Here is a 22,491-nt window from a genome sequence, read left to right on the forward strand (position 1 = left end):
TCATCACAGAAGTCCCTCATTGCTGCCAGTGACGTCTGGGCTGTTGCCTTAGTGCCAGTATCAGCAGGACCAATCTTTGGCTGTTGCCAAGCCAAGAGACATCTCAGTTCTGACATACAATACACAAGTTCCCACACATAATGTATCAGTCCAGCAGCCATAGAGATGCCTGCTTATCTCTTCAGTTCCTTCCATAAAGTAATTTGTGCCAATATTGTCAGCCTCAAAGGTAGCTGTATCAATGGCTCATTGCAGTATGTTTAAACTGTGGGATTTCCGGAGTAGCTAGCAGTCCAAGACAACAAATAATCATAAAATCTCTACTTACTTTGCACCTGTTCTGTTGAACTACTTGGGGCTGATCTGTATTCAAATTCTACAGATAAAGGCTGCATTTTTATTTTTAAAAAGTAATGTGCTTTTTTTTTTTAAATCACTCTTCAATGCCAAGTAGTGCTACTAATGCCAGTTCCTTCCTACACACACGGAAATGGCAATGCCAATGTGTGAATTGACATAATTGACTTTTTTTCCCCCCTTTTTAAAGTGTTACAGACATTGGACAGTTGTGTATTATATCACTTCTGGGAGCTTCCACATTTCTGCCGTGTTCCAAGAGCAGTTGTGCAATGTACTCTGGGCACTTAGTGCTTTTTCTTCACACTCAATGTGTCATATTTTTCTCAGCTGGAACCTTGCACTATAATTTCTTTTTCTTTTAGGTTTCATAATAAAGTAGGTATTGTAAGCACTGGGAATAAGGTTTTTAAAAGTACTTCCTCTCATGTTTCCCATCCCATATGGTGGTACTCATTCTATTCAGTGGAAATTTGTGAAAGAGCCTCAGGAGAGAATTTTTTCATTTTTGAATGCCTGAAAGGTGCTGATCCTCTGACTTCAAAGGCATTTTGGGCTCCTAATCTTGAAGGGAAAATTCTGACAACACCTGATCCAATATAATTTTTGTTTTGACTGCATTTTACTTTGTTCCACTGAATTTATTCCCTTTGAAATTTGTGGTCAGACTGAAGCCCTAGAAGAGCAATTATCACCTTTAATGGTATGTTTGTAAAGGTTTTAGCAGTGCAAGATTGAGCTCAGTGGCAGATCTAAGCTGGTAGGGTAGTATTGTGACGAAACTACTGTAATTTCCCTTCTGGCAGTAGCTATTTGCTGCTGGTGTGTCTGGATGCAGTGGTCCTTCTGCATGGTCTGTGAGCCAGGCTAACTCGTGCAGCCCTCACTTTCCCACAGGTGCACGAAATGGGCCCTGCTCTGTTGCTGGAGAGCTGCTGACCATGAACTGGCATAAGCACCATGCAAGTAAAAGTCTTCTTTCTTTTTATACAGGGATCAGCTGGCTTACCTGGAGAAGCTGGGCCGTCTGGAAGCCTTGGTGAAAAGGTATAATAATGGATCTGACTACTCAGCAGCTTTGAAAACCGTAGGGGTGATAAAGTACTGGTGAGAGATCATTTACAGACCACTGTCAGAGCTAATATTCCTGTAGCTATTTCAGAGCACGGGGATGTAATAACTGGTAATCCAAATGTTGTTATTTGAGTTATGTATCAGATACCCTTGATTTTACTTCACAGTCAATTTAGAGTTGATAGTTTTGATATCTTACATTATATCACTTTACTATACACTGCTCTTGTTTCAGAGAAACTGGCATAAATTATGCTTGTTTTATGCAGTAGTCACTGGTTTTGCACTAATGCATAACGAAGACAAAAGTAGAAAGGTAAAACTTGGCTGTATACATTGTCTGAATAAAAAAGACAATACTGTGAGTTTAGTCTGCTGTGCAGTAACAGTTGTGTTTGTGAAAGCAAAGTTTGGCAGACTCAACGTGACTAGAGCAGTATAAATAGCTTAAGTGTATTTGACATGGCTTTATTTAGGTAAAGTATTTGAAAACTCAAAAACAGGAAACTATCACTGGATGGCATGTCAGCTTCAATTATGATAAAACCATAATTGTTTGTCAGAATGATGCAGCACCATTTGTATTTCTTTCCTGCAGGGCTGAATTATTTCACCTAGAATGGTGTCTGCTATTTAGATATTTTATTGAGAAAGTCTTAATCTACTATTAGTACTTCCATGAAAATCTGATTATAATTTATATAATCTGTGAAAGGAAATACATCAGTGGAAATCCCTGCTTGTTAAAACTAAAATTTAGACAAATCTCATATGGCTTTCATCATAATATGGTCTTAGAATTTCCTGTCAAAGGATTCTTGTTCTTCATAATTACACTTGGCCCAGCAAAGATTACCTTGTGCTGCTGCTAGGAGTTTAGCTAGGAGAGGAAAGGCAGTAAAAGACTAATTAATTTATCAACAGCAATTGGAAGGAAGCTTCTTCATGGTGCAATAATTGTCACTGCTATGCTGTTTCTGTAGAATTTGTTGTCTTCCTCTCTTATGGATTAAGTAGTGCAAGGTAAAAGTGCTATGTGGATTTAAATGACAAATGTATTTCCAGCATAATTAAAGTATGCAATATAAAATACAGCGTTATTATTATGTCATGTGTACGATCTGTAATAAAAGTGTAATCTTCTGAGGATAATCTGCAGCTAAGTCTGATATTTGGGCTGGATGTGAAATGAATGAAAGGTGAAAAGGTATGTAAGACCAGAAAGAGATCCTTCTTGCTTCCCCACTCATGTTGCTTCAGCAGCTGTTGAAGGGCTTGCCTTCCTTTTAGATCTGTGCTTTCCTAACACATACTGAAGAAAAGAGGAAGAGAGAAGCAAAATTTTCTTTTTTCTTTGTTTGTTATCCTGAATTTTATGGATTAAGGAACGTACTATAAACACGATGCACTCAACAGAGAGAAAATGGATCTTCTAGCAGCAGTTCTCAGAGGCTGATGTAGTATCAAACCTCCTCTTCAGTCTAGGAAAATAGGAGACACAAGAACTCAGTTTTATCATTTTTCCAAAAGATGATTAGGCTTGTAGGAGGAAAGAATGCAGAAATTTAAAAAAAAAAAAAAAAAAGTTAAAAATGGTCTCTGCACTGTTTCTGAAGGGCAGTCTCTCAACCAATAGTTATGCACTGCCAGGTATGCTCAGTGGACACGGAAAAAGGGAAAGAATATTCAATGTTATTTTCTTTTTCTTCTTTTTTTTTTTTTGTTGTTAAAGGGAGAGCGAGGCAGTCCAGGACCTGTAGGTCCTCCTGGAGAAAAAGGTGTCATGGTAAGTTACAAGTAATGTAGAATCCACAATTATGTTACTTATAAAGGCACTTTACTCTCCAAAACAGTAATAAATTCTCACCCTTCTGGCTGTGTAGGCCTTACGGGAGAGTAGTATTTATGATGCATAGTTCCTACAAAGTTTTATTTAATAGTTTTATGCCCCCTGCAGCAGTGATATTGCAAAGTGATCTGCTGAATGAAACAACAGAGCAACTGCATTTTTGACAAATGGCTCTAAGCAACCTTAATAAATAAAAAGGAGGGAAAGTAAGGTATCCAATTCCTGTGTAAACTGGGGTAACCCAGGTTATTCTAGTAGACAGACTAGTAACTAGCGTCACCTCTGATTCTACTGCCCAGCGCTTCCCAAACAGCTCCTGGGTGCCACTCTTGTGAGGGGCCTGAATTCCTGACAACACCACTGGTCCTAAAACAGGACACAGCACTTCGTGCAGCACTGCACAGCCCAGAGGTCACTGCCATGGTAGTGTGTTGGGGTACAGAAGTGAAGACCGTATACATGTACCCATGGCCATGTTCTTGTTGGAGTTCTCTAGAAAAGATGCTTAAGGCTTGATTGTGTGTTTGCTTGCAAGCACTGTGAAAGCTCCAGAGAGAATATAGAGCACTTAAAGTTTTAACTGCCAGGAGATGATGGGGATTTTATGTGTAACGTGGTAGGTGCTGCATCCTGCTCCCTCTGACACTGCTGTGGTTGGCAGGGCTGAGATCTCCATGGCCTTACACAGAAATTGCAGATGTGGGCCGAGCGTGGTGCAGTGGGTGATGTTCTTGCCATGGACAAGGATATTATTGCGTATTTGCAGTAATTATTCTTAGGACATCCATTAGCAAGGAGGAGATCAAGTACTCTGAGACTGCAGACCAACTTAGTGATCCATTCAGAACCACTGATTTTTGAAGCATTCTGTGCTTCATTAAATCTCTCTAATCTAGATTTACCTTCGACGAGCGGCTTTTGATCCATGAAAAAAATCTTATTAGGGAGATTAATAAACAAGGATTTACTAATATAGTATCCAGTCTTAACAACTGCTTTTCCTGGGCTGTTTTTAATGCTTACTGCCATAGGTAAATCCACTTAAGTTACAGCAGTGAGAACCTTTCCCAGTAGTAGGTCACTGCAGTCCTCAGACAAGAGCTGGTCCTGCCATTTGGTCTGGGCCAGTTTTGCCCACACCAAGATGTGTCCACTTTCTGTTCCCACTGTCACAGCCTTCTCAAGAGGAGTTGAAATTCATTTAGAACTCAGCAGCTTTTGGTTCAGTACACCCCTGCCAGCTAGTGCCTGTGTGGGGGAAAATTTCCCAGGTTGATTTAATGACTACTAGGATATATCCAATAAAGCATCTAGTTTTTAAACAAAATTTTGGGAATAAATTTTGCAGAATTAAATATTTTGTTAACTTACCTCCAGTTATTCAGGTAAGTAACTGGATTTACTACTGTTGCTATAATAACATTTAGATTGAACTTTTCTGTCTTTTCTATGTTTATTTTAATTCTAGGGCTATCCAGGACCTCCAGGAGGCCCTGGATCTGTGGGGCCAGAAGGATTACCTGTAGGTATAGAGGGGTGCTTTGGTTGACATAAAATGTGCTGTTCTTAAATTGTCTTTTTGCTTTGCTGAAGCTAGGAATGGTTTCTTGTTTGTACTGTAATCTATAAAACAGTTGTGAATCCAGTCAGAGTCTGTTCAATTCCTCTTTTCCAGGATGATCCATGAGAGAGGGGAAAAGTAATTATATTATTTATTCACCCATTTAAAAATCACTCAGTTGAGACAAGTAGGGGGATAGAATTTTTCAAGGATGGTTAATAATTGCATAACATTTTTTTAATTCATTGATGCCTAATATAATTTAAATATATTCATTCTGTGTTTAGTTTAATTGTTAATCAAAAAAAATTATGTTCTATTTTGCTGTGTATAATTGTTATAATTTGTCTACCATGGGTCTTCAATACAGATAAAAACTGAACCTTTTATCAGAAAATATTAATGCTTTTTAACACAATGTTACTGAAATACAAGTATCATTTAAAAATTTTGGGATGATAGACAGAAGTAATCTATCCAAAAGCCACATAATTTTTTTTTGCGAGAATAAAGTTATATAGTCTGCTATTTAGATTTTTCTATATAAATTGTACAAACACAATTAATTGAATTTGAACCATGAGTGAAAGTGATTGATTTGGATTTCTTGCCTTGATTGTTGCTCAAGGTGCATAAGCCTTGTAAATTTCAGAAATCTGTGTTTAGAAGACAATGAATAATAAGTTTGTTTGACATGTAGGGACCTTCAGGGACACGAGGACCATCAGGGCCACAGGGACCTAAGGGAAGAAGAGTAAGTACTATTTCTCCTTCTTGTTACTTAGAGCAGAGAGTGGTGTGTTGCAAGTATGAGTCTGAAATGTAACCCATTTACAGCTGCTTCCTTTGTCCTCTGGACTCGGCTCATTTGTATTGAAAGCAGATCGATTATACTTGTATTTTCATGTAGGGGACAATATGAATCTTCATTTCTCCTCACCTCACAGTGAAATGGGCTTTGCCACTGGTTTCAGCTGAGAGCAGAACTAGAACCAAGATGACCATTGGCCTGTTTTCTGTATATATAAACTTGCGAAAGTTGTCATTTATAACTACCACTGGACTATTTAAATGTTTTAAGGACTATTATCTATACCTGCATTTAAGTCTTTGGAAATACATTCAAAATCATCCAAACACAGTTCTGAGGGAGGAAGAAATGAAATCAGTAGATACTATGTGCTAGAATCTTGAACTTCCACTTGTGAGATTGTCATTTCCATTTCATTTTTATCAGTGAAATAGGAACCATTTTTTCACTGTATGCAAAACACTAATCCAAAGTCCACATTAGTGAAGTGTCTCTCACCTTACCTACCAGTTTGACAGGATTCCTGTGAGACTTGTACAGCTCATACCAGTGGCTGGACCAGTGTATCTTCACAGCTCCACTTATTCCTGATAAATATGTCTCTATGATTTTGGCAGCACATCATGGAGTACAGTGCTATTAATTAAAGATCACTCAAAATAAATCCCAAATATCCCAAACTCTGTGAACATCACATTTTGGAGTTGTGGTTTATGCCTTTGCCTCAACCCAGCATGACTGGGAATGTTTCATGAAAGAGGGTCTCAGAACAGACCCAGGTCTTTAGGCTATGAGAACAAACTCCCACTGAAGCTACTGAGAGTTGTATCTGCTCTCAAGATCAAAATATCAGACCAAAAGTGGAATCTCACATAAGGAAAATATCTGAGGTGCCCTGAAACCTGGGGTTTGTTATCACTGGATTCAGAAAGAGAAGTGTCAGAACCCTGAGCTCTGTGTGGAAGGCCTCAGAAAAATGCATACCACAGTCAGATGCAGAAGTTAAATGGAAGCATATGGAAATTTCCCTTCGTTGTGTATGGAAACAAGAACTTATCCTGTCTTCGCAGCTGGAATCTGTGGGAAATCTTAGAAGCACTGACCCTCTACTTCTGCACTGTCACAGAATAGAATTCCTTCACTTCATAAATTCTGGACCATTCAGCAATGGTTTTGCCTCCAAGGTTACCCAGCAGCTTACTTCTGTCTGAGAGCATCCAGCTGTTCACTCTCCAGTACACCCAGGAGTTCTGGCCAGCTGAAGGCAGGCTGTCTAGGAGTCTATGGAGTATCTCACTCTCAGGAGAATTCAGGGAATATGCCACTGAGCATAGCACTAGCACAGAGCTTCCTCAGCTCATGTGTGAGACTTGATGCACTTGGCTAGAATCATGAGGAAGGTTTATTACACTTTAATTTTATTGTTAATATCATGAAACCTAGAGGGACAGCACCATTTTGTAGATACTTCAATGGCAGAATGCCACTGAGGGTGAGAGTATCTATATGGAGGAGAAAATATTTCTTTCCAGGACCAGAAGGAAGAAATACATTACTCTGGAAGCCTGGTAGTGCAAGCAGCCATGAAGTTGTTGCGTGATCTTTTGTTGTTCTTGTTTGCTCAAGTGTGAAGTAAACCATAGTGTCAGAGACTGGTTCTGCTTTCAGTTCATACCATAATCTTGGACTAATATAGCTGTAGATCCTATATCACTAGATTCATTTCATAAGTGAGACCAAAGCAAAATTCCCAACAGGTGCTAAAATTCTTAGCAGTTAGTATTCTTCACATTGGTATTTGGTGTTTTAAAGCTCAAAAGAAGTAATTTTTCTGCTCTTACTTTCCTGGAATGCAGATAATTAAATTTTGACTTGAAAATGCAGATAAATGACCTAGTTAACTGCTGTAAATTTGGGGTTAGGAAGCAGCAGCTTATGTCTCTAGCAGCCAGTAGGGTTGTTGCTGGTTTAGTTGTATCTGTACTGGCATGAAGAACCTCAGTTGCTTGAGGACTTCAGTGCTGAATTTTAATGAGCAATATCTCTGATACTTCTCACAGCAGGGACTATGGAACTTAGCAAATTGTGTGCACTTGTGAAACAAGTGTCCAGTGTGCTTGGTAATACATTGATAGCTGAATGTGTTTATCTGTCTTAACTGTTTGAAAGAAGTGCAACTAAATTGATGAAGTTTTCTAATATTCTTCCATGTCAGCCACCAAAAAAGAGAAGTAGCTATATATTGTGCTTGTTTTATTTTCGCTCTTCTGGTATTTGGGAGACAGGACGAGAAAGAATAAAAATGGTTAATTTGTGCTTTTTACCTTCTTAGATTAACTTTTTCAAAGAATATCATCCTAGAGTTTTCAATGTAAAATGTTCCATTTTAGAGAGAGAGCTGAAACCATGCCAAAGAAAAAAGTAGTAGCAATCGACCAGCAGCCTTACTCTCCAGCTCTGTTGCAACGTAATTTAAATAACAGCAGGCAAATCAAGTATATCTCTCATTCTGTACTAGCTACAGTAAGAAATTGTACAATCCAATTCATCCATGCCAATAAGGAGTCACACCATACTATTTATAGGAATGTAATGGTGCGCTTTTTTCAGGATATTAAATTGCCTTTCCCTTGGATTCCTGCCCTTTGTTCTGCGGCTGGCTAAAGGCAGGCATGTCCCAGAGGATCATGTTGCTTTCTGTTATTTTGTTTTCAATTCAAAGTTATATAGTACAAGGTTGGTGTTTTAAATAGTAGACTTTTTCGTTTAACTATTAGTGATTGAATCAGTTGTCATGGGCTGCCAAGGTGAACTCCATTGAAATGGAGATCTGTGTGAATACCAGAAAGGTTTGGTGTGTTATGTGCATAGCACAGACTGAGAATATTTTGCAGTCTCCTGACAGGCCTGTTTCTCAAACTCCAAGCTGTGATCCTCTTTATAATTAAAATTACATCAGAAGTGTTCAAAGAATTTTTCTGGTAATTCTTAATGATAGAAGATAAAACCTAGAAAGATATTTCTTTATTACACAAATCTGTAAAATGAAAACGTCCTTTTGCTTCCTTGAATATTTAATCTTGAGATTCTCACCTCTGGTCAGCCCTGTAGAGAATGTACAAAGAGAAATGACAGGTCGCATATCTAAATATCTGAAAAAAATCTAAAACTATCCTGCAACTGCTCAACTTAACGCTCTCAATTTCCCCTTTCCTGCGTTGCCCTAGGTGATTCCTCCACAGGTCTTCCTTGAGCTTCTCTCCCTTCTGCCCCCATAGCTGAATGACCTGTCCTCACTTCATCTCAGTCTCCTCCTGTTCTTTGAGACATTTCAGATCAGGGGACAATAAACCTGCTAAATCTGCCTTGAATTTTTGTCACAACCCATTTTGTGTGTGTTGCAAATAGCAGTTATGGAACAAAAGTGCAGAGCAGTAACCTGAAATTAATTTGATCAAGGTATGTTTGCATTATGCTATATAGTAATTCAACAATTGAGTTATCCAATTACATAATCTTAACATGAGGCCCAATATAAATGTTTTTATAAAGGCCTCCTTTGCCTTTGAAAACACCACTAGTGTTTTGTTTCTAATCTCTGAGCGTATTGATGTCACAGGGCTTTTTCTACAGACTTCAGTATTCTTTGGTTTGGGACCTTTCTCATTAAGTGCCATGTGGCAGCTTAGTGTTGTCTTCTGTAGCCTCTTTTCTTGTCTATCCCAAAAAAATGCCTGTAATTGCTCAGTCCTGGCTTATACCAAAACAAAAAAGGTGGCCAGACTAACCCAAGAATTGCCTTACAAAAGCTGTGTCCCAAACTACAGAGGTATCAAAAGTATTCAGCTTTCCCTGCTCTTCTCTCTTTTCCTATGGTTTCTGTGTTCCTTTGTGCTGGCCAGAAGTAGCAGTGCTGAAATCATGACAGATGAGTTCTCATGGGATATTTCTGGTTTTGCCAGGGGTTGTAACTATATATCAGCTCACATGAAAGGCCTGTTCCTGAGGTTTTCATTTCAGGAGAAAGCCTAAATTATTCTGGCTGCACACTGTTCCTGAGTTACCAGTCAGCCATTTTCACTTTTGCTCCAGAGAAAAGTGGATGGGTGCTCACCACATGTTCCGACAGAGATTTTGATATGGATCAGTAAGTCCAAGTCAGAGAGAACAAATTCTGGTATGTTTTTTCTCAAAACATTCAAGAGAAATATGGAAGTCACAGATATTTTTGCAGGGAAAGTAATTTAAATTAAATCAGATGTGCTTCCAACAAAGTCATTTTACAAGCCCCCATTACTATCTATCAGAAAAGCATTACGACTCTGAAAATCAGTCATGATTGGATGCCCTTCACTATAAACTATGACCCAAGATGTAAGGTTCTCTACAACTCCAAAATTCACCATAGAAATGGAGATTGTTTTCCTCTAGGCACTGCCACAGTAGTGTACTAACTCCCACTGATGCCAGCCCAGCCCAGATGCCACCCAGAAAGCTGTTATGTCTCATCCTTCCAATGCATACTGCTGTAAAAAGCCTGTCTTGATACTTCTTCCTTTGAAGTGGTCGTTAGTTTTAAGTTGTTATTAACTGGTTTTAATTTAATGTTCCATACCTAAACAGTCATGGTTTTTACAATTATGGAAATAACCTCCTAAACCAGCATGGATAAAATACTCTTTTCCATTTTGCTCATGACCTATTTAAGGTTTTTTCATTCGCTTGTAAGATAATGGATTTAGATTTCCAATCTTAAATAATAAAATTCTGAATGTTTTGGCAATAATTATTTGCTCTATTATGCAACAATAATGTAACAGGTTATCTTTGTTCACCTATTGGTTATAAAAATCAATTTACAGAAATGTTTTGGTCCAACAACAGAGCACAATAGTTCACAGTTATCAATTGGTTCTAATCTTGCCTCAAACTGGTTTTCTAATGGAAGAACTTTATCTGCTTGTTTTAGAGTCTTACTAGCAAGATCGGTTTTTGCATATACATCTTATAATATGCTCAAAAGCAAGCACTCCATATATACAGTGTTCATCTAAATTCCTCTAAGCATGTGTCTGTTGCATGAGTGCAAGGTGGATGAAAAAGAGAACAGAAAATATCAGCCTGCCATCTGGTTCCAACAGAGATGCTGAATGTTTTGTTTACATACTTTTCAAAAAATCTTTCTTCTTAAATTCATAATTCAGCAAACCAGAAACTTATTTTATTCTTTGAAGCTTTGTTTCATACAATGAAAATTGGTTTTCATGCTAACAAAATGTTTCTCCTCTCCTAAAACTTAAGTAACATCTCCTTAATGACAACCAAAATAATGCATAATTAGTATTCCAAATGACTTGTTCAATATTCAGGGGCCAAGAGGTCTCGATGGTCCTCCAGGAGAACTGGGAACAGAAGGCATTAAGGTGAGTGCTTGCATTGCTCAGTACTGTATAAAACACTGAGGTAGACCATAACAGATAAAAGAAAACAAAAAACCCCAACCCATCATGGCAGAAGCCACAGAGTTCCATTTAATCCAAGAGATTTGCAAATTTCTGCCTTTTGCAGGTGCTTCCTTGTTACAGTATGAGCACATCTAAGGCTGAATCTGCACTTCCGTGTAGTTACCCAGTATTTAAACTCACAGTAACTGTATGCAGATTATCAAGCAAATGTATGTAGAATTCACACATGGTTTGTTATTTATCAGGGAGAAAGAGGTGCTCCAGGAAAGAAAGGAGTTCCTGGGCTCATTGTAAGTATTGGAGCCAGTCTTTGTAGTAAGCTTTAACACAGTAACTACTGATTTCTGAGCTGTGTTTGGAAATTACTTGAAAATACAATTACATTGTCTTTTATATTTCTCTATAACCAGGGTAAAGCTGGAAATCCAGGAGAAAGAGGAGATTTGGGTGCACTTGTGAGTATGAAATTCCCTAGTACTTCTACCCAAAAAATCTGGAAAATCTCATCCTTTGTTTGACACTTGGGTATGAGGAAGTTTATCTACTTCAGAGCAGCTGGAAAACTCTGACAGTTTGCATTTATTCATACAAAGAACCAGGGACAGAAGTGAGAGCAAGTGTGACATGATCTAGCCTGCTAAAAGACCAGTGTTTTCATGGATGTTGGTCCTCAGAATACAACATGACAGTAAATTGAAGCAGAAGAAATGGCTGTTGTGGTTGAAGGTGCAAACTTAGAAGTTTCTTCTGGTTTTTTTTTAGTTTTATTGCAATTTTAAGGATGAAAGTCATTGTGACATAGAACAATAATTGTTTGCTAGATTTTGGGGTAGGTGTGTGTTTTCAGTGTAGGGATAAATGTAGAAATGTATTAAACGTATATCATGTATAGGAGAAAATTCTTCCTTCTAGTGCTTCTTTGAATAGAAATCTAATGTGTTCTATTTGAGGCTTTTTTTTACAGAGCAGATTATCAGTCAGTCCAAATCATACTGGATTTTCAACAAAGAAGGAAGCAGAAAAGCAGAAACAAAGCAATAACGGTGGTGATTTTGTTCTACAGTTGAAACTCAAAATGTTGATTGTCACCACATTTCTCTTGCTTTTCTGCTCAGATTTAGGAGCTTGTTCCCTCTTACCTTTAACACAAGAGGTTTTCATTTCCTCTTCATTCACTAGAACTTTCAGATGTATTTATATATACAGAAATGAATGAAGCAAAACCTCATTAGGCTGAAATGATGTGAAATGGTACATTTATTGCAAAGTACAAGATCCTGATCTATTGCTCCTACAGCTACATTTTGTAGAAGACAGTGTGAGATAGAAATGCTATGAGAAAGGTTGAACAAAGTGTGCTGTAAACCTTACTGATTATCTAAAGTACAGCTTCTAGGGCAGTTTGGACATGGAAGCAGCACATTGTTCTAAGGAGAATTACGAGGAACTGGTAAATGGTGGCTCAGCTAAGATTCATTTGTATGTAAACAAAACTGAGGAAGGACTTGGTCAGGACTCCCTCACCTGCCACAGAAGCCGGTGATAGGTCAATGCATGTCAGTCAGAAAAAAAGGCTGCACATATTTCTCGGATGTTTCTGTGTTAGTTACTGTGTGAGCAGAAACAAAAGAGGAAGTGGTTGTTCTCAGAATATGAACTAGCTTTTTTCCAATGATTTTTTTATTTCATTTTAATCTTCCAGGGTTTGCTTGGGCCTCCAGGAACCACAGGAGACAGGGGACCAATGGGAGAGCCAGTAAGTTGATCCTTATGCCTGCTTCAAAGTTTTTCCATGTATTATACAAGCTCCCTGACAACTCAAGCTCCATTTTACCAAGATCCACTGTTGCCAGCTGTGGTTAGGTAGGAATGGTGGGGTGATTGTTCAAAAACTGCAGAGCTGGAGTCTGCCTCCCTTGCTTAGTGTAACCTATTCAACCTGTTAATCTTGCTGGGAAGCTCTATAGTAAGGGATGCACAACGTAAGAAAGTGTAACAGAACATAGATCACACTATTATGTGGCTTTACACCACATTGAGGTAGCTACTATGTTGTGTATTACGTAAATGTATGTGCCAACACTTTAGTGGTGTTTTTTTGGGCAAATATTAGGATTGTTGTTCGGGAACACAGGGACCACATCTATTTGGCAGGTTAAATTTTCAGTAAGAAACTGCTATAATAAACCTCAGACATTCCTCAGCTGGATGGATTCTTGTTACTAAGTCAAAGACGTGCTCACTTTCATGTGGCTAATATTGTTACAGAAGATCATGCAGAATATGCAGCAAGTATGTGTAATATACTGCGAGATATAGCCATGACAGGAATAGCATTGCAGCACCATCTCTGGGGGAAATCATATTATATAAGTACAGTGAAAGAATATATGCTGCCTTAGGGAGAAGGCTGCCATTTTCTGGTGCAGAAATCTAATAGAGTTGTCAAAAACTGTGTGTTTACATTGCTTCTGGAAAGTAATTTTGCACAGTAAATTGCACATAGTTAATTTAGATCTCAAAAGTGAAGTGTTGATAAAAATTGTATTATTTTTAGTGTTACTAGTATTTAATATTTTTTCCAATATTATTTCTACTAATCCATAGACTGACATGTGTAAAGAAAGTAATTGCACATTTTGAGGGGCTAGAAAAGCACCAACAATTATTTGGTAAATTTTGTTTAGGGTAGAATTGCCTACTTAACTTGAGCAGCCAACCTGTAGGAATGGCAAAATGTTTCACAGAAAATGTATTTTCTAATGGTTGTCACTGGATTCCTGTTACTTTGTCTCTTTCATTTATTAAATCTTATCATCATGTTGCAACACGTGAGAGCCTTACAATGAAAGGTTTATATGTCAAATTCCTGCCATCTTCTGTTCAAATCTGAATTTTCATATCAATAGAATGTCTGTCCTAAGTGGCCTACTCTTGAGCAGCCTACATTTCTGTTGTGCTCATCATCATAGAAACTGCATATTCAGTGTCAGAAACAAACCTCCTCCTGTGAACAGGATATCTTTTCTGTCAAGTGCTGAAAGAGTAAAATCTCTTCAGAAAATGGTCTGCAGAGCTAGAAAGAAATGATAAAATGACAGAAGATACTGTGCAACACAACGCGCTTTTTTTAGGTGCCCATCCAAGCAGCTTGACTTCATCCTCTGTCAGCTGGTCACTGTGTGAAAGCCAGCAGCTGAGGTTTTCTGGCCCTGTCACTAGCTCTACACAGAGCAGAAAACCCCAAACTGTTGGTGGAGGAGCAGAGAAATATAAGCAATTAGAACTACTTGTATTAACGGGGTTGATCTAAATTACACTCAAACTTTATCTAATTGTCAGACATTTCAGTAAAACCCTTCTTTGCAAATTACCTGATGTTAATGGTTAAAAGGAGTCCTGATACTTCTATAAATTTTTGGCTTCTGAAAGTCTCAGGAGAAAGATACATTGCCAATCCAGCAGCCTTATCTCTATGGTAATGTGAAGAAATACTGGACTTTTGAATCAAACTGAAGCTTTGTGACACTTGCCTAGTGGAATTCTATGGAGTTGCTCCAAATGAAAATCAATGAACTTAGTTTAGGACCAACTGAATTCTCAAAGGGAAGTAACTGCAGTTTTAGTTGTTCATATTTAAATGAAGATAAAAGGTCGTATTTATGCATCTGCTGGAATTCAGTCAGTAATATGCAATTGACATTGTTGTTACAAGGGAAGAAAATATTCACATTGTCATTGCCAGGTCATCAGGAGGAGCAAAACCATATGCATAGTTTGTAAGAGGAAGTGAAACAAAATAGAGTAAATATTTGTTCAAAAGGCTTCTATCGTAAATAGAAGCAGCATCTTTCTTTTACATGAGGATTGTAGATCAAGAAAATGTTTTGAATTTAGGATGTCTTTAGACACAGATGAGTCCCAAAGGGGTAAATAGAAACGAACTTTCTTGAAGTTCGAAGACTGGTTATACCCAGAGGCTGATTTGTCTTGACATACATTCACAATGGCTATAGAATCAGCTGTAAACTGTTACAGGCAACTTCTACTCCCCAGCACACAAATCCTACTCTGTGAGCCCAGATCTTACATGTGCAGAGAATTTGAATGTGCCACTTTGGGAAATGATCCCTGTAATTTTACTACTTACATGTAAGGCTGATAATAAAATGCTTATGGTATAGTTGTTAATATTACTAAGAAGGCTCCAGCCTTTAGTCTATTACGCCTCAGTGACCGTTCTGTACAAATGCTGCTAAATGCATGGTGAAACAAACAGTAGTTGTTTTCAGTTAATTCCATACCAGACTGTAGGCTTTTCCACAAAGCAAACCAGACAGTCTAACAAACCTTAATTAAACAAAGTCTCAGTTAGTCAAGAGAAGAGCTTAGTTCAGATAATAATTTATTTTTGGTCTAAAAGAAAAGACATCTGTGCTATTATTTGAGATCTGTTATTTCAGTGTGTCAAGGCTGGCAATGATTCGTACTATATGCCATCATGGGACTTGGATACACTGTTGGATTCGGGAGGAAAGACAATGAAATACATTTCTTTATTCCAGCTGGAAGAGTTGTGAAAAGACAAATTGAACACACTACAATGTAATTTAATGTTAATTGAATGATGCATCCAAAATTTTGTTTAATGCCAGGGTCCAAGAGGACAACCAGGGGATGCTGGCCCTACTGGAGAAATGGGTTTTGAGGTGAGCTTTTAATCACTTATATAGCAATTACAAATACTCAAACAACTGACTAAGCCTGGACAGTATGTTTATAAAATTTTTTTATTGCTTGCAGCTGACTTTAATATCATGAGCTACTGAGAGACTCTTACTTAAAGCTGTTACCAAAAAATGTCTAAAATAAGTAGCTTTTTCTGTTGTAAGCACTGTCTTTGAGCATACATTCATGATATCTGTCATAGAAGGTGAATATTTAATCAAGTAAACAACCTTTTTTTTGGGGGGGGCGGAGAGCACCATTCTCCTTGCAGTTAGGTAGTAAAACACCATTAATCACATGTTCTTTCAAATTGTAGATAAAGGAAAGCAGCTGTAGATAGCCTTCTTGCTTAACTTTTGCTTCTGTTTTTTGCTTTGTTTTTAATATTTCATTGAGAAAAATGTGACAGAATGTATTAGCCACATTTGTAATGAAGTACCCAAGGGATGAGCTCACTTAGAACAGTAGGGATCTGGCTTATTTGAAGAAATGCTCTTCCTCAGTCACCCCAAATCCAGACTGACTATTAAGAACTAAGTTTTATATGTAAACTTTACAGAAAGCTGTCTGATACCATTAACTCATTAAGGGCTGAGGCCTCCAAAAAGGGCTTTGTTCTCCAAAGGCTGTATCTACTTGGCTCCAAGCCTAAACGGAGATGAAGTTGTCAGTCAGATTTACAGAAGGTAGATGCTTGCTCAGCAGTAATTTATGGTGAAAGGTACAGGCTTAGTGGTACTGCTGAGTCTTCAGTATGTTCCTGACCCACAGTGTATTTCCTGAACTCCTTCTATACCCTCCTTTCTTTTCTGTTTGGCTCTAGAAAGAACAAAGAACAGTGTTGTCTTGATTGATTTTTCAGACCTTCATCTTTCCCAGCGTGTCATGTCATTCTTCCGCTTCAATTTTGGGTGTATTATTTAGTTGTTGCAAAATTATTACTAGTGATCATGTAATAATAGCTCTTGTACCATGCAGGGACCTCCTGGCCCTGAAGGAGAACCTGGTCTGCAGGGGGAACCAGGCACAAAGGTAAATGTTGAAATTATTCTCTTATGCCGTTTAAATTTTCAAATTTTCATAAAAGCAAATCAGAGAGATCTGATTTGTTAGCCAAGTAGACAGTGATACAGGAAATGGACCATTAAGAAATACTGTTATTGTCATGATGACTACATCAGCTATAAACCCTGTTATTGTTACAAATATTGTCCTTTAAAATCCAATTATTTTCCTTGTGACATCCCAGGGAGACATTGGACCTGCTGGGAAGGCTGGAGAACCAGGTGACCAAGGTTTAAGGGTAAGCTATGGACACAAGCCTTCTTCTACAACAGAAAAGTATTTTATGAAGTACAGGTCGAGAAGTCTTGATTTATCAGAAGAATTCAATAAGAAGCTATTTTCTGATAACCTCTTTTTTTAAAGAAAATAAAACAGTGTAATACTGTGGCAAGTTAGAAAGAGTATTGATGGAGGAAGAGTGGCTTGAGAGCTGCTCTGCAGAAAGGGCCTTGGGGGTGCTGGTCAACGGTGTCTGAACATGAGCCAGCATGTGCCCAGGTGGCCAAGAAGGCCAATGGTATCCTGGTCTGTGTCAGAAAAATTGTGGCCAGCAAGACCAGGGCAGTGAATTTTTCCCTGTATTTAGCACTGGTTGAGCTGCACCTTGAGCTTTGTGTCCAGTTCTGGGTCTCATTTCAAAGAGGACATTGATGTGCTGGAGCATGTCCAGAGAAGGGAAACGCTGCTGGTGAAGTAAAAGTTTTATGAGAAGCAGTTGAGGGAGCATGGGCTGTTCAGCCTGAAGAAAAGGAGGCCCATTGTTCTCTACAACTACCTGAAAGGAGGCTGTAGTGAGATGGGGGTCAGTCTCTTCTGCAAGCTAACAAGTGGTAGAATGAAGGGCCTTAAGCTGTACCAGGAGAGGTTTAGATTGGATATAAGAAATGAAATTTTTACTGAAAGAGTGGTTAGGCATTGAAGTATATTGCCATGGGAAGTGGTAGAGTCATTGTCTCTTGAAGTGTTTGCGAGGCATCTGGGTGTGGCACTTGGGAATATGATTATGGTGGTGTTGGGCTGATGGTTGGAGCTTTCTGTCAACCTTGATGATTCTGTGTGGTTCCATGATTATAACATTGAAATATTTCTGATGGTAAAGGCTGAGTTTTTCGTGGCCTTACAGTAAATCTGTAAATATACCAATATAGTAGCTATCCACATAAACATGGAAGATTCAGGACAGAATAGGTTTATTTTTGCGTTTACTGTAATTGCATGTTATATACTCTGAAACTAAACAAAATCTCACTGCTACTGTCTAAATCTCCAGTGTTATATGGACATAGTATTGCCTCATTTTTCTAATGCTGATCATCTTTTATATTTGGATATTCATGGGCTGTGACACTGAAGATAAATCAACTGTAACAGCAAAAAAGTAGTTGTCCAAAAGATAATAAGCATGTATAAAACTATTATGAGTTCTTCCAAGACAATACCTCTATGTCAAGAAATTTAGGCAATAACGTTGTTTTCAACTGTTTCTTTCTATAAGGGTGAACCAGGGCCTCCAGGAGAAGATGGTGTTCAAGGAAAAGATGGCCCAAAGGTACATCAAGTTTCTGTAGCAGATGTAAAATACTCATATTAGCTTAAGGACCTAGATCTCCTCTTTTATCCTAGGTCAAAACCAGATCAACAGAGCCCAGTTGAGTGCACTTAATTTTAACATAGGAGGTCCTGTAAAGTACAGGCTTTCCTGTACCTTTTATGTCCATATCTACCTTGCAAGGGCTGCAAAGCTGAATGGCTTGACAAAGAAAACCCAGCTGGAGACATGAGTACAGCTTTTGCCTATGGCGACTAGAGTGCTGGAGAAAGCAAGCCCAAGGCTGCTCTGCTCCCTGAATTGGATCAGTGCTGTGCCAGGCACTATGGCAGGTGCCAGGACAGGGGATGTCAGAGAGAACAACTTCATATATTTGGTGATGGATGAGGCAAAATGTGGCTATAGGAGTGTATGAATGAGATAGAAAGGGTTTTACCCTAACTTAGAGCCTGATCTGAATTTGACTGCTAAGATTCTCAGAGATTCAGAATTCCCTTTTCTTATGAACAAGTAATTCTGTAGCAGCAGGTTGACTAAGCTTTTTTTTTTTTTAATATGTTTTAGGGAGACCCTGGAGACCAGGGACTTGTTGGAGAAGGCGGTGAAAAAGGAGAGATGGGATTACCAGGAATTTCTGGGCCTCCTGGTGAACCTGGCATAGTGGGCATTCCTGTAAGTGTTTTCAGGTTGAAATGGAATTTTTGCTCATTTGCCTTTAGTAAGCAAATTTAATGTTTCCTTCTTCTTCTATTTTTGATTTTTCTGATTTTCTTTGTCATTCGAGATGACCATACTTAAGTACGCTTTAGATGTGGTTCCGGATTGGTAGAAAGAGGAGACAAATGCTTTTCCTATCTTAAATATGTGACCTCTTTTCAAATAGGGATTCCTCATCACTTGTCATCCGGACACACAAACCACACACCCTGGAGCCTCTCACTTCAGATCTCTCTTCTCCAAACAATATGGCAGCAACCATATACAGATCAAATAGTAGACAAGCATTAGACTTCGCCATCAACATGGTTAGATCAGTTTGCCTATTCGTTCTGACACCACTCCTAGCATCTAAAATCCAGCTATGAAGTTGTACGCAACTTCGTCATGAGAACTAGTATTTTGGAGCACAGTTTCCAAAGCAAGTATTGTAGCCTTAAGTCAGACCAGCTTCCCTTACCAAAAATCATTTTCTCATTTGCAGTCCTCTGGCTGCCTTCTGTGTAGTTCTTACGTGATGGTGGGGTCCGACAAAACATTAGTTGGAGCGCCAGCTGTTCACAGCTGTGAGCACTGTCCACTCTGTCCTCTAAGCATCCGTGTTACATTTTGCTGTCTTTAGTCCTGGGTTCTTCACAGTGAACTACTTTCCTAGTGAAAGAAAAAAGTGTTCTTTTAGTTGTTGGCACCCTTAGTGTGCTGCAGTTTTGTTTCTTTTTCCTCTCACTGTCTGTTTGAAATTGGCAGTTCTGGGGAAGATTGAAAGTTTCAAGCGTTGAAATTATTGTAAAACAGCTCAATCCTGGCATATATACACTGGATGTAATTATACTTGTGTACAATAAACAACATTAGCAGTGCTTCTGTGCCTCAGTGAGACAGGCAGGTCTGGCAATTCAATTTTTGGGAGGATGTGGTTAGGGAGGGATTTTTCACTTTTCTGTTCTACACGTTCCAAAGGCAGCTGCAGAGCTGCCTTCTTCTCCCTTCATCCTCCCTGGCATCTGGGAGTGTTCACATCACAATTTTGGTTTGACCTCCTTCTAGAGATGCAGACAGATCACAACATCCTAGTCTAAACATGGAAATCAGTCTCCTATAGCCACTTGTCTGAGTGTTTCATTGGGGGTGAGACTAATATTACATTTTCCTTAAAAAGTAGCTTACACAGCAACAAATAAGCTTCACAAATCTGTTAAGTAATACATTCTGTGTGGATAAGATTTATTGGTTTTGTTTCTCCCCTATTTTCAGTGCATTTTCACTACTTTGATAAATAATCCCTGATGCTTGCCCGCTTGTTTCTGCTATAACTAGAAACAGTCCTTCTAACTTGCGTACAGCCACAGATAATGACATTTTTCCTCCCACCTCTCTGCTTTACAAAAGCCTACTTAGTTATGCAGCTTGGAGCAGAGGTTAAACATGTTTCCAGGCCTTTCTCAATCATTTCTTTTTCTCTCTCTAATAAATCTATAGGGCCCTGAAGGAACACCAGGAAATCCAGGTCAGAGGGGCCGTTTAGGAAAGAAGGTAGTATTTTTCATCTTCCCCAGTTCCCTTCCTTTTATCTGAGACTCAAATTTACATTACGAAATTCCACTGGACCAGAGCTATCCCTGTTTTGTGTCATGCTTCAAGCCAATTTTTTTCTTGTTAGCCATAGCAATTAGAATTGTCATAATTCTGCAAACCGTAACATTCAAGAAATAAAGAAATTTAAATTTGTATCAGGATGTACTTTTGCAACTCAGGACAGTTTCTAGTTCTATTAAAAAACATTAAGCTTTGGCTAAAAGAAAACAAAAAAAAATAATAGGAAGACTTTAGCAGAGACTATTTTATACTGCAGAGTTCTGGGCTCAGACATTCTAGTATCGACAGGAAATGACATACAGTAAATGTCATACCTATTAAATAATGCTGTTACACATTTTGATTAAGCATAAACTGCATTTTGAAACTCAGTGTCCGTCTCTTATTATTTTTAATACAATAACATCAACAGGGGGAAAAGGGGCAGCTTGGCCCTCCAGGAGAAGCCGGACCTGCTGGTGATTCTGGCCAACCTGGAAAAATTGGTCCCAAAGGTGCAAGAGGAACTCGAGGTCCTGTGGTTAGTAGAAAACATGCTTAATTAAGAGCTTGGAGGTGTTTCAGCATCAGAATGAGACCTGTTCACCTTTCCAGACAGAAGCCTGGGGCATGCATCCAGAAGGAGCCCTCTCACACTTTTGGTCATCTGACAATTAGGGGAGTGGGATGGCAGAGCACACCATGGAATGTCCCACACTCCACATATAACCTCACTGCTATGGGTGTTTATAAACCTTTCCAGTTCCAAGAACAAAAATCAAGGGGTTTACTAACACATACAATAAGCCTTAGCTATGGCTGAAACAAAGCACTTCAGATGAAGACTACTATTCCTATCGAAGAGGAATCTTAACCAAAGTTAACTGAATTAAGTCTGTTCCATTAACTTTTAGCTCCTTTCATAGTAAGCTCCCCAAACTTGCTCCATACTGTGTGGCACATGCACTGAAGCATTCAGACTCCCCACTAGAGAGGGGAGTGTCAGTCCTGTCTCAGTCCAATCCTGTGGCCACTGAATGCAGCAGTGTGTTCCTGAACACAGGAAATAACAGAAGCAAAGTTTACTATCTAATTGCCAATATTTTCAAGAGAAGGACTCAGCTTTCTAAGGTGATGCCCACCCTCCACTTCTCTTGGCACACTAGCACTTAGTTCTTCCACAGCCCTCAAAACTGAGATCCTTTAGATCTTAATTATGCACAAAGACTATAAGGTTAGGACTGAAAACGTTGACCATTTTTTCCACAGAAGAATGAAAAGCCCAGTATTCTTTAATAAATTAAGTAGGACCTACAAGAAAGTTGTCTGTGGTGTCAAGTGTCAGTATTTCAAGATTTTTCATGTGCTTACTTTATAAAGTAGTCATTGTTGTAGCACTTTACAAAGGAGCTCTTTTTTTCTCTCACTGATAACTGCATTTAACAGGGACACCTAGGAGGAATGGGACCTGAAGGAGAGCCAGGAATTCCAGGTTATGGGGTACGTTTTTTACTGAATTCAGGTACACGTATGTCCCAAAGTAAGTCTGTGGTACTCTAATTTCGAATATCTTAGGGATCTGTATCTAGACTACACAAACATTTTCAGGAAAGCCAGATACTCACATATGTTTATACAGCATGTTTGCCTATTCAGAAATGTTAGCCTTAAGCAAGGATGGCTGGTTTTTGTGAGGTTTTTGTGTGTTTTCACTAGCAGGGGGGTTTTACCACAAACTTT

General features: G+C 38.7%; 1 protein-coding gene across 3 annotated transcripts in view; it reads left to right on the forward strand.

Annotated features, from left to right (window-relative positions):
• Positions 1-22,491, forward strand: part of COL24A1 (collagen type XXIV alpha 1 chain) — a 127,475-nt gene that overhangs the window by 79,927 nt on the left and 25,057 nt on the right. For all 3 annotated transcript variants that reach the window (XR_004241841.1, XM_032118331.1, XM_032118332.1), the window contains exons 25-40: positions 1,351-1,404; positions 3,164-3,217; positions 4,749-4,802; positions 5,542-5,595; positions 11,022-11,075; positions 11,363-11,407; positions 11,528-11,572; positions 12,820-12,873; positions 15,773-15,826; positions 16,824-16,877; positions 17,095-17,148; positions 18,406-18,459; positions 19,024-19,131; positions 20,656-20,709; positions 21,185-21,292; positions 22,198-22,251. Coding sequence is in view for 2 of the 3 variants with exons in the window: in XM_032118331.1 (XP_031974222.1) it covers positions 1,351-1,404; positions 3,164-3,217; positions 4,749-4,802; positions 5,542-5,595; positions 11,022-11,075; positions 11,363-11,407; positions 11,528-11,572; positions 12,820-12,873; positions 15,773-15,826; positions 16,824-16,877; positions 17,095-17,148; positions 18,406-18,459; positions 19,024-19,131; positions 20,656-20,709; positions 21,185-21,292; positions 22,198-22,251 (954 nt within the window). In the remaining variant the exon portion in view is untranslated. The remainder of the gene's footprint in view (positions 1-1,350; positions 1,405-3,163; positions 3,218-4,748; positions 4,803-5,541; positions 5,596-11,021; positions 11,076-11,362; positions 11,408-11,527; positions 11,573-12,819; positions 12,874-15,772; positions 15,827-16,823; positions 16,878-17,094; positions 17,149-18,405; positions 18,460-19,023; positions 19,132-20,655; positions 20,710-21,184; positions 21,293-22,197; positions 22,252-22,491) is intronic.

The sequence above is a fragment of the Corvus moneduloides genome, chromosome 9 (genome assembly GCF_009650955.1).
Source record: "Corvus moneduloides isolate bCorMon1 chromosome 9, bCorMon1.pri, whole genome shotgun sequence".
NCBI classification, from domain to species: Eukaryota; Metazoa; Chordata; class Aves; order Passeriformes; family Corvidae; genus Corvus; species Corvus moneduloides.